The sequence below is a fragment of the Dendrobates tinctorius genome, unplaced genomic scaffold (genome assembly GCF_039654945.1).
Source record: "Dendrobates tinctorius isolate UK_male_01 unplaced genomic scaffold, ASM3965494v1 ptg000107l, whole genome shotgun sequence".
In the NCBI taxonomy this organism is placed as follows: domain Eukaryota; kingdom Metazoa; phylum Chordata; class Amphibia; order Anura; family Dendrobatidae; genus Dendrobates; species Dendrobates tinctorius.
The window spans coordinates 34,255,080-34,267,131 of record NW_027361775.1 but is presented as its reverse complement, the minus strand read 5'-3'; the positions used below and the strand labels follow the sequence as shown (position 1 = coordinate 34,267,131).

The window sequence follows — 12,052 nt, the reverse complement described above, 5'->3', positions numbered from 1 at the left end:
CGCAGCAGAGAAATAATCCAGATATTAATGTGAATAAAGCAGCCATATGCTTCAGCTGAGGAGTAAGGCTGCAGTTACACACCCATGTAACATGTCCTAGCGCTGTCCGTTTTTTTCTCGGCTAGCACACGGATCCATAGAGCTTCACTGATCCATACATCAGTTTTAAAAATGGATCCATGTCCGTTCTGTGAGACTCAGCAGGACCTGTTCTCATCTGCTTTGCTGATCAAACTTTTTCACAGATCTATTGTTAGGAGTCAGTGTATAAATAAAGACAATGGAGAACACTGATGCGTTACTTCTGCGCTGCCGTCGGAAGAAGAGTGACGGATGTCAATCTAAATAGTAAGTGGTTTATTCATCAACACGTTTCGAAGCATATAGCGTCTTCATCAGGACAACCACGGTGAAGGTCGTCCCGAAGAAAGAGCTATATGCTGCGAAAAGCTTTGATGAATAAACCACTCCTTTTACAGGACGTCATTACTTCCAGGCCCTGTGCAGACCACTGAGCGGCCCGCGCTAGATGCAAAGGGGTAAGTAAGAAAAGGAGAGTATGGCTCAACTTATTCTAAAAGCACCCTCGCAGTTGACAGTTTTGTTTTTTCGCAACCTGTCGGACAACCCCTTTAAATGCTGCCGAAGTATTGGAAAGTTTTATCCTGCTGTATTTGCTGACTATTTTACCTCTGACTTCAGTTTGCACCATCTCATCTACAGAGCCAGCATCAGATAGATGAGTGGAGTCCTGCGAACTCATCTGGGAACTGCTGTCCGTCACATTATAGCCTGGAACACACAATCACTAGGAAAGTCAGATTTTATATTTTTATATTCATTTACCAGGCGCAACATCTTACGTTGACTGAGAAAACCAGCAGGATAACACACATGTACAGCCCCGCCCTAGATAAGGGTAGGCTTACACTACAAACGGTCACCATTAAACGACCACCTACGCTTGCTGATCTTTAATATTAGACAGGCTAACTGTGCTTATGATGAGCACAGAACGATTACTAATAGATCGTTCTGTGGACATAGGCAGTTATTGTTCTCGGCAGCACATCCTGTTTACATAGGACGATGAGCTGCTGAGAATAATGATTTTTGTGGGGTGATCGGCAGCCTGTTTATACTGCATAATAGGGAAGAATTGTTCCATGGAACGGATCAATCCTGATAATCGTCCAATGTAAATGCACCCATACCCTTATCAGAACTGACAGAGGTCATTATCTTACGTTTCTTGCACGTGTGTACATGAAAACATTTTAGTACAACTAGAAAAATTTTCCTAAAACCACATTAAAGCTAACAATTGTTCACACAGGCGTAACTGCATGTAGTAAGTCAGCATTAGGTAAGTTTGTATGGTAAGAAAAATCCAGCAGGAAACCCCGGTACTGAGCCATCAAAATGACCATGTGAACCGGCGGTTACTTACTGCTCGACGGCTCATCGTTACTGGACAACTTCCCAGTTCGGATCTGCTGACGACGCAGACGGATCTTCTTTTTCAGTTCTCGGATCTCCCGGTCACTGTCTTCTTCCTCCTCCTGCAGCTGACGGATCCTCATGTTACATTTCATCAGCTCAATAGCAGCTATCAGAGACTCGGAAATGCTGAAGTGAGCATTCTCCTGTACCAAGAGAACAGCTTGAGTAAGATAATGGTCTGTGCAATTAACTAAAAAAGGCGTCATCTCACCCCAGACATCACCTGTAATAAGTATCCATACTTAAAAAACAAAACATTTTTTTCTGTAATAAAAAGCTTTACAAGACATCTTTAAATATACAGAAATGCTACACAATATAGGCGCTGCCACAGTGTGAACTTAGCCTTATAAAGCAGGGTCACCCAGATTCTTGCCGTACCTTCTCTAAGTCAGCGCAGCTCCCAAAATCCTGCTCAGAGAGATAACTGATTAATGACTGTCCCTCTGAAGGCCTCCGAAATATCCCGTCTGGGGCATTCAAGTACTGGGTGCTGTCTGTAAGAAGAAAGAAGGATTTTACACACATATTTACTGGTGTAAAGAGCCAGAAGGAGAGATATGCAAGACACGGATGTAGAAGATCGGTGCATTTCCAATGGAGGGCCGCTTTAGCTGTCATTGACTAATTACAGTAATGTGATTTTGTATAAAAATGTCAGAGAAAAGTAAAACAAGGCGAGTAGATCTAAAGAAGAGAACCTCGGACTACTCACCATAATCGACATAAAGGGAGTTAGGAGGGTTTGATCTTCCATTAAATGTATTATTGCTTCTTCTGTAAATATCTCCGTGGGATTCTATGGAAAGGAGATAGATTATTACCAGATATATACGGCATTGGATACTTACAAAATATTGACGCCATATTGTACATGCACAGAACTTATAAAACAAGTGAGGAAGAACACAAGAACTGACAAGATGACGACTGATGAGAAATCTGCTGCTATGGAGGATTCAGATGATACATCATGTCAGCACTTCACAAGTGTAATCCAATGAAAAAACTAAACGACGACCCATGATATATAATAAACGTATGAATAAAAGCTTACATAGCAAACAATAATGGACATAATGCATGCAAAACATACATGGGTAACGAGGGAACAAAAGCACTGGTCCTGCACACCGTACAGCAATTACACAGACTGACCCATACTCCCTCCTGCGCCTCTGGGCAGTAGATTTGTATTATGTCTCCAAAGCAGGCTCCCCCTATAACCAGTTCACTTTTATAAAGTTATTGCGGAACTGTTTATACAGTAACTTCCTAAAACAGGTATTACATATGTAATATACGTATGAATCTGTAGCTTCCCTGCAGCAGATACAGGCTGACATTGTACCAGAGACACTACATTCTGCTCCACATGTATGTGCTCTATCTGCATCCTCTAATAAGGGAGCCCTTGTTCACATTATATTTTAGGGGTACAGACAGAATATACAATGACTGACGCTCGCCATGCTCCAGCTTATGTCTGCCATTGGCTCCAACTGGCCCCTGCTTCTAATAGATTTGTCCATTAATGTTGGGAAAAAAAGCAGCACATATCAGCCGCTATTTTCATATATGTCCAGTTCATAGAAATCTATGGATACCTATAGCACGGACACTAAAAATCCACTACCAGTAAGGTGTAGGATTAGGGTTAATAGAGAGTCGGGGCACCGCAAAGGGCCCAGGCACACATGTCAGAGAGAGAGGAAGAGCTAAAGAGAGCACTAAAGCACGAGAATAAAACAGACAAAGAGATAAAGGAATTTGGTAATCACATATCTGTATGGTACAGTAACCTGAATGTGGCGTAAGAATGAGGCATGACTGTGTGGGAGTGTAATCTACACAAGCACAAAGACCTCAGCACATGAGCAGTACTCTATAGGATTAAAGGGAATGTAAGGGCAAAATAAAAGCTCATCTAGGAAACTCAAGGGCAAAATAATCTCAATATCCAGCACCCACTTGCATCCAGTGCTGGTCATTATATGCTTTGCACCAGAAAAAGGAGGTGGAGAAGAAAAAAGCCACCAGACCACTGTGGCGTTTGACTGGCTGCCGTTATCAGGTGACAAACATCTGATGTTGCGCTATGTAAGCCCAGCTGACTACTGCAGTCAAATAAATGCTAATGCTTATTAGGCCAATCCCAGAATTTCTAGCACCATCATAAATGCGTGTCGTCGGTATCTCCCTCATTATGCACACGCCGTACTACTGGGACTTTCCTGTGTAACCACTGTATCAGTATCACCGGTGCTTTTGCATTTACAATGAAAATAGATGCTAGACCTGCTATAGGATCCTCCATTATACTAGTGATACTTCGCTCAGCTCCTGGTGTCAGCAATCAGAGGTAAAGTAAGAAAATGCATTACAGACAGCAGAAAAATACCATATAACAGGACATTTACAGACATGGTACACATGGTCCTACAACCACAGATTGGGGGCATCGGAGTATATAAATATACCGTACTATGCACACTGGAATTTACCAGTGCGATTAATGCAGCGTCCATCACCTACGCCAGTGAAGAATACAATGAGACGACCAGAGTATAAACTTACCCGGATTTTTACCAATGGCTACATGAGTATCCGAATGTGAGCGCATGTGGCTTTTTTTGAGGTGGCTTGATCCGTGACTTATTTGGCCCTCTGAGAAGCTGGAGCGGCGAGGGACAGACAGCAGGGTGAGGTTTGGTACCACTGGTGTTGTTGGAAGTGGGGACTCTGTTTTTTGGGAGCTGGAGAACAGATGAGAGCTGCTGCTCTGAGTAGACGCCCTGCGGCTCATGTTTCCTATCGCCAGGTACTCGGGGCCATCATCTGCCTCACTGGTAGGGTCTTCTGGACTGGCAATCTCTTCACTGTGACTGGTCATGGTGCTGATGCTCATTTCACTTACAGGAGAATTTGGCTCATGGGGAGATGAGTCTCTGCTGGGAGGAATGGACTCATTACCAGGCAATGATACACACACGTTGTTTTTCTGGTCTACCAGGCTGGAATTAAACCCTGGAAGAGAGAACAGAGCAGTGATTATAAAAGGAGATAGACCAAATCCGGCATTGACTGTGTGGACCAGGCAACAAAAGGCAGCACATTCCTCAGGTGGATCAGCCCGATCACAGGAGTTATCAGATAGCCTTCTCCATTCTCACCCTCCACCAGAATGGAGTAGACAGAGGCACAGATGGGGAGAAGTCCTCTAGGTCCACAGCTGTATCTGTCATGTAGCCTCTAACGTGGACCAATCATCACGGCTGACAATCAGACTCCATAGTGACTATACAGGAAATCTAAAAGCAACAAGACGTGTCTAAATTTCCAAACCCAGTTATGAAATGGCCCAATTACATCCCCAGTACACAGTCTATACAGATGTTATATCACAAATGCTTCTCAGCAATTTGCTTCTTAGAGTCACTTTAAGAGGTTCACTGACTTTTAAATGCATTGCAATTCTATAACATAGGGAACTGTATTTGGTTTTGTAATTTTTTTTAGTAACTTGTTAATGTATTAGAACCATATGAAAAAAAAAATGAGGAAAGAAAAAAAAAAAAAAAAAACACAAAAACAAAAAAACAGCTTTCTACACTAGTGAAACCTGACCTTAGACTCTAAAACCGGGACTGGCGCATTATTTTTATTTATATAGCACCATTGATTCCATGGTGCTGTACATAAGAAGGGGTTACATACAAATTACAGATATCACTTACAGTAAACAAACTTACAATGACAGACTGATATAGAGGGGAGAGGACCCTGCCCTTTAGGGCTTACATGCTACAGGATGGTGGGGAAGGAGACAGTAGGTTGGGGGGTTCCAGCAGTTCCGGTGTTGGTTGAGGTGATATCTCCAGTAGCGGTGTGGAGGTAGCGGGGTCATTGCAGGCTGTAGGCTTTCTTGAAGAGGTGGGTTTTCAGGTTCCGTCTGAAGGATCCGAATGTGGTTGATAGTCGGACATGTTGGGGCAAAGAATTTCAGAGGATAGGGGCTATTCTGGAGAAGTCTTGGAGGCGGTTGGGTGAGGAGCGAATAAGTGTGGAGGAGAGAAGGAGGTCTTGGGATGACCGTAGATTACGTGAGGGAAGGTATCGGGAGATTAGTACAGAGACATATGGAGGAGACAGGTTATAGATGGCTTTGTAGGTCAGTATTAGTAATTTGAACTGGATACGCTGAGGGAATGGAAGCCAGTGAAAAGATTTTCAGAGGGGAGAAGCGGAGGAGTAGCGAGGAGAGAGATGAATTAGTCGGGCAGCAGACTTAAGGATGGACTGGAGAGGTGCGAGGGTGTTAGCAGGGAGACAACAGAAAAGGATGTTGCAGTATTCGAGGCGGGAGATGATGAGGGCGTGCACAAGCGTTTTAGTAGATTGAGGGTTGAGGAAAGGACGGATTCTGGAAATATTTTTTTTTAGAGCTGGAGGTGACAGGAGGTAGAAAGAGCTTGGATGTGCGGTTTGAAGGACAGGGCAGAATCAAGGGTTACTCCGAGGCAGCGAATTTCCGGTACTGGGGAAAGCGTGATGTCATTAATTGTGATAGATAGGTCAGGTAAGGAAGATCTGTGAGATGGAGGAAAGATGATGAGTTCAGATTTGTCCACATTGAGATTGAGGAAGCGAGAGGAGAAGGAGGATATGGCTGATAGACACTCCGGGATTCTGGACAGCAGAGAGGTGACGTCTGGGCCAGAGAGGTAGATCTGAGTGTCCTCAGCATAAAGGTGGTACTGGAATCCATGGGACTTTATGAGTTGACCCAGGCCAAGGGTATAAATTGAGAAGAGTAAGGGTCCTAGAACAGAGCCTTGGGGGACTCCAACAGAGAGAGGGTGGGATGAGGAGGTAGTGTGGGAGTGGGAGACGCTGAATGTGCAGTTTGAAAGGTATGAGGAGATCCAGGATAGGGCGAGGTCTTTGATGCCAAAGGAGGAGAGGATCTGTAGTAGGAGGCAGTGGTCAACTGTGTCGAATGCAGAGGACAGGTCTAGAAGGAAGAGTATAGAGTATTGTCCGTTTGCTTTGGCTGTAAGTAGGTTGTTAGTAACTTTAGTCAGGGCGGTCTCAGTGGAGTGATGGGGGCGGAAACCAGATTGTAGATTGTCAAAGAGCAAGTTAGATGAGAGGTGGGAGGAAAGTTCAGCGTGGACGTGCAGCTCCAGGAGTTTGGAAGCGAATGGGAGCAGTGATATTGGGAGATAGCTGGACATAGCCGTTGGGTCAAGGGGTGGCTTTTTAAGGATAGACGTGATTGTGGCATGTTTAAAAGCAGAAAGGAAGGTACCGGACGTTAGCGATAGGTTGAAGAGGTGGGTTAGGGATGAGATAAGTGTGGTGGTGAGGTTGGGGAGGAGGTCAAGTGCACAGGTTGTGAGGTGCGATTTGGAAAAGAGGTGATTAAGCTCCTCTTCAGTGATGTTGGTGAGGGAGGTTATGAGGTTTGGGCATCGGTCTGGTATACAAAGGGGTTGTGGTGGTTGAACAATGAAGACTTGCCTTGTTTGGCCTATCTTATTTTTGAAGTGTGTGGCAAAGTCCTCAGCAGAGATGAGGGAGGTTGGAGGGGGCAGTGGTGGGCGGAGGAGGGAGTTGAAAGTTTTGAATAACTGTTTGGGATTGTAGGATAGGGAAGATACGAGGGTTGTGAAGTAGGCCTGTTTAGCAGAGGTGAGGGCAGATTTGAAAGCGAGTGTTGCCCGTTTGAATGCAGTGAAGTCATCTTGCGAATTTGTTTTCTTCCACGCCGCTCTGCAGCCCTGGACACTTGCCAGAGCTTTTTAGTGGTGTTATTGTGCCAGGGTTATCTGTTGGTACGTCGCATTCTGCCATGAACGAGAGGGGTGACCGTGTCAATAGCTGATGCGAGAGTGGCATTGTAGAAAGCAGTGGCATTGTCTGTGTTTTGGAGTGAGGATATGGATGCCAGTGGTAGAATAGAGTCAGAGAGCGTGTGGGTGTCTAGGTGTGCAAGTTTTCTGCGGGGGTGCGCATGTTACTGGACATGGGTGCCAGGAGAGGAGGACAGGGATGAGAAAGTGAGTAGCTGGTGGTCAGAAAGAGGGAGAGGGGAGGTGGTGAAGTTAGAAAGAGAGCAGAGGCGGGTGAAAACCAGGTCTAATGTGTGTCCGTCTGTGTGGGTGGCTGAGGAGGACCACTGAGTAAGTCCAAAGGATGAAGTAAGGGACAGGCGTTTGGAGGCTGCTGACTGAAGGGTATCAGTGGGGATGTTGAAGTCACCCAAGATGATAGTGGGGATGTCAGTTGAAAGAAAGTGAAGAAGCCAGGTAGAGAATTGGTCAATGAAGGCAGTGGTCGGGCCTGGAGGTCGGTATATGACGGCCACTTGGAGGTTGGAGGGAGAGTAGATGCGGACAGAGTGGACTTCAAAAGAGGGGAGGATTATGGAGGGAAGAGGTGGGATTGGGTTAAAGGTGCAGATGGAAGAAAGGGGAAGACCCACTCCTCCACAGTGTCTGTGGCCAGGGTGAGGTGTGTGGGTGAAGTGGAGGCCGTCGTAACACAGTGCAGCAGGTGAGACTGTGTCAGAGGGTGTCAGCCAGGTTTCTGTGAGGCCAAGAAAGGTGCATAGCAAATATTCAAAAAAGGGTGAAAATCTGAGCCTGGAAATGATAGGCTTGTAAGTGGAGCCTCAAATCACTAAGTGTGGCCACACTTAAAATACTGTGCACAATTTAGGTCTCCAGTGTACATGAAGGATATAGCAGAACCAGAGTGGGTGCAGAGAAGAGCCACCAACATTACCAAGACAGGTTATCCAGATTGAAAAACAAAGGCCTAGCGACGATCTTACAATGTGCAAACACCGGTATATGAGGTGTAACGATCCACCATGTGAGTGGACGGGGATTACTCACTTTGCAGGTCTTTGAGGTAAACATTGGCACGCTCAGGGTTAAAATGAAGCCAGTTTATTACTAAGACTGTTCCAGCAGCCATTACACTGTCTATTAAACATTCAGCTTTACCACGTGACTACAGATACAGTCTCTCACTGACCCCGGTCAGTATAACTCAGACACCTGTCCGTTACCTGCTGGTGTCGGCCACATAGGTTCCCGGATCCCTCTTGTCGTCAGAGGTATCCGTAAACAAGGAACAAAATACAGTCATTTCCTGAACAATACTTCTCACTGACCCCGGTCAGTATAACACACGTTTTTCAAGACCATTACCTGTTGGCCACGCACGTTCTCGGATCCCTCTTATCCGCAGAGGCATCCTGTAAGCACTTCTCTCTGACCCCGGTCAGTATCACACGGTTTTTAAGACTGTCCGCTCCTTTTGGCTCGGACTCGCCGGCACGGCTTCCCCAGGTTATGCGACGTCCAAGCCTGGAACATGGGAGCTCTGTCCAAGCTGAAAGACTCCTAACCACACTCACACATGTGCAACACACCTTCCTTAGATAGGTAACTGGGAGTGGTTACAGGCTATCGCATGGCTAGTCACATGTTCAAGACCTCATCACCCTCATCCTGCAGATTCACAACCACACACATCTTCAGACAAAACAGGGTACAGTGAACCCCCTCACCATGAAGTGAGGCACATGGGTAGCCCGACCCTCCCAACTCTCAAAGCTACCCGTAGCCCGGACCCAAATGTGAACAACAACTACTTAAAAATCTATGTACACTTAAGAAAAACACTCCGGGCTACATCACAGGGAGCTGCCATCCCTGTGACCCATACCTTCCATTAACTACTTGACCACCAGTCACACCACAGAGGGGACAGTTCAGAGATCTTTCTAATGATCTTTATACACTTAGGCCTGCAATGATGACAAGAGGGCATCTTCTATGCATAGAGAAGAAATGTATTCATAATCAGTGGTGGAGATTATTTACTGTAAGAGCAGTGAGATTATGGAAATGTCTGCCAAATGGTATTGCAATGGTTGACTCACTACAAAAGCACAAGGAGGGCCTGGATTACTTTCTTGATAAATATTACAGGTTATGGTACTAGATTCTGTGATGGGGTGTTGATCCGGGGAACTAGTCTAATTGCCGTATGTGGAGTCAGGAAATAATTGTTCCAATAATATGGAGCAATTAGCCTCTGCTTCATGGGGGTTTAGCCTTCAACTGGATCATCATGTTAGGCTATAGTTTATCTCGCTAGACTTGTGTCTTCTTCAACCTTAAGAGTATGAAACTGTATATAACCATAACAGCATTCATTAGCACTGAGTCACATCACTTAGTCAGCATAGGCCGCACTCTTACAAGTCTTACCATTGCTGGGTATACTGCCTGGAACTTGCAAACTGCTATAGGACCTGCAGAGGGACTGCTGGGGATTTTCAGTGTATGGGATGATTGGAGTAATCGGTAGAGAAGTAAGACTTAAACTTCTTCCTGAAACGGTGAACTCCCTTTTTCCTGCAAGCTGGGAAAGAGAATGTTTAGCTTTTAAAAATATTTATTGTAAGATAGATAAGATAGATTAGACGTACAGTTCCAACTAAAATTATTCAACCGCCATTTCAAATTAGGATTATTAACAAAAAGTACAGACAGGAACAAGTTAAATAGCTCTACACAACTAATATAACAAGTGGTTTCTCCAAATTCATCAAAATGTTTACTTCTAGTGTAAAAGACTTTGAAAAGTAGCGAATATTTTGCACAACATGAAGCAGCACAAAAATTTAGCGACTTTTGTCATTTTCACACCAGTTTCACTGGGATGGAGAGTAGCTCAAGTTGTGATGCAAGACTTATGCATCTGACTCCACAGTAACCCCTCATCAAGACTGGCATGATGGAAGTCAGTCGCTTCTACGTCACTTTTAATAACTGCTGCAGTCTCAATTTTTCAGCCCACAGAATAGAATCTCCCATAAGAAAACATCTACATATTCAGTGTTGTCTCAAGCACATCTGATGCGAATAATCAAAAAGCAAACCAATCATGTGATGAAGCACATCAAATACAGTGCCTTGCGAAAGTATTCGGCCCCCTGGAACTTTTCAACCTTTTCCCACATATCATGCTTCAAACATAAAGACACCAAATGTAAATTTTTGGTGAAGAATCAACAACAAGTGGGACACAATTGTGAAGTCGAATGAAATTTCTTAGTTATTTTAAATTTTTGTGGAAATTCAAAAACTGAAAAGTGGGGCGTGCAATATTATTCGGCCCCTTTAACTTAATACTTTGTTGCGCCACCTTTTGCTGCGATTACAGCTGCAACTAAGTCGCTTGGGGTATGTCTCTATCAGTTTTGTACATCGAGAAACTGAAATTCTTGCCCATTCTTCCTTGGCAAACACCTCGAGCTCATTGAGGTTTGATGGAGATCGTTTGTGAACACGTTAAAACGTGATGCATAACAGCTGAAGTGCACTAGTAACGACTCGCCATGAAGGTGCTGAATAATTCTGAAACTGCAGTGTTCATTAAAACTGACATATTGCATTGGTTTTGGAAAAACAACTTGTTATATTAGCTGTGCTTACCCTTTTAAAATTGGATAATTGCAAAGAGCAGAAAGTTTCTAACTGTGGCTAGTAAATAGTGATGAGCGAACATGCTCAGATAAGGCATTATCCGAGCATGCTCGTTTGCTGATTGACTTCGGCATGCAGGAATAATATGCTGTCCCCGTAACAGCATGTCTCGTGGTTGTTCCGACAGTTGCAACACATGCAGGGATTGCTTAACAAACTGTCGGACAGCCGCAAGACATGCAGCCCTCATGACTTGAACATATTTTTCGAGCACGACGAAAACACTGTGTTAGCACATAAGCATGCTTGGATAACGCCTTAAGGTACTGTCACACTTAGCGATGCACCAGCGATCCCGACCAACGGTATGACGCGGTCAGGATCGCTGGTGCATCGCTAAGTGGTCGCTAGTGAGCTGCCACACAGGCAGATCTCACCAGCGACATCGCTGGGGACGGGGGTCGCTACTTACCTGTCACACTAGGCGATCCTGATGTTCTCCCGCCCGCGTCCACAATCGTCGCTCGTCTCTCCAGAGGAAGCGCCGCAGGAAGCTGACGACGAGAAACAGTCCAGGACCTTCTCGCGCGATCAGCGATAACCAGCGGGGGAGCAGTCGGAGGTAAGTATCAGACATAGCGATCTCGCTAGCAATATCGCTATACCGTCACAAAAACCTGTGACGTTATAGCGATATTTCTAGCGATATCGCTTAGTGTGACAGGCCCTTTAGCTTAGCACGCTCGCTCATTACTACTAGTAAACTTAATTTGTAATTGGGGTTGAATAATTTTGATTGTAGATAGATACAGGCAGATCGGTATGCTCACCACTGATGGGTCAATTTGTGCTAGTAGTCTAGGGTTATTCTGTTCAACAGCTTCCAGACACTGAAACATGGCTGTCACATGAATGTCACTCAGCAGAAAGGCAGAATCTTCAGGGGCGAGAAAATATAATGTACAGTTACATTATTTGGGACATTTAACATTTTAAATTACTATTATCGTGAACAGTTAAACAAGTTGAAGATGTCACCA

At 44.8% G+C, this 12,052-nt stretch overlaps 1 protein-coding gene across 5 annotated transcripts in view; it reads right to left on the bottom strand.

The window, feature by feature from the left end:
* The window catches only part of RUBCN (rubicon autophagy regulator), an 85,575-nt gene that overhangs the window by 34,781 nt on the left and 38,742 nt on the right, over positions 1–12,052 (bottom strand). For 4 of the 5 annotated variants that reach the window (XM_073589348.1, XM_073589347.1, XM_073589346.1 and 1 more), the window contains exons 5-12: positions 11,843–11,949; positions 9,792–9,945; positions 4,081–4,530; positions 3,802–3,846; positions 2,219–2,302; positions 1,885–2,000; positions 1,451–1,646; positions 691–792 (exon numbers count right to left, since the gene is read on the bottom strand). In XM_073589348.1, the coding sequence (XP_073445449.1) occupies positions 691–792; positions 1,451–1,646; positions 1,885–2,000; positions 2,219–2,302; positions 3,802–3,846; positions 4,081–4,530; positions 9,792–9,945; positions 11,843–11,949 (1,254 nt within the window). The remainder of the gene's footprint in view (positions 1–690; positions 793–1,450; positions 1,647–1,884; positions 2,001–2,218; positions 2,303–3,801; positions 3,847–4,080; positions 4,531–9,791; positions 9,946–11,842; positions 11,950–12,052) is intronic. The other variant, XM_073589349.1, reaches the window with a different exon arrangement.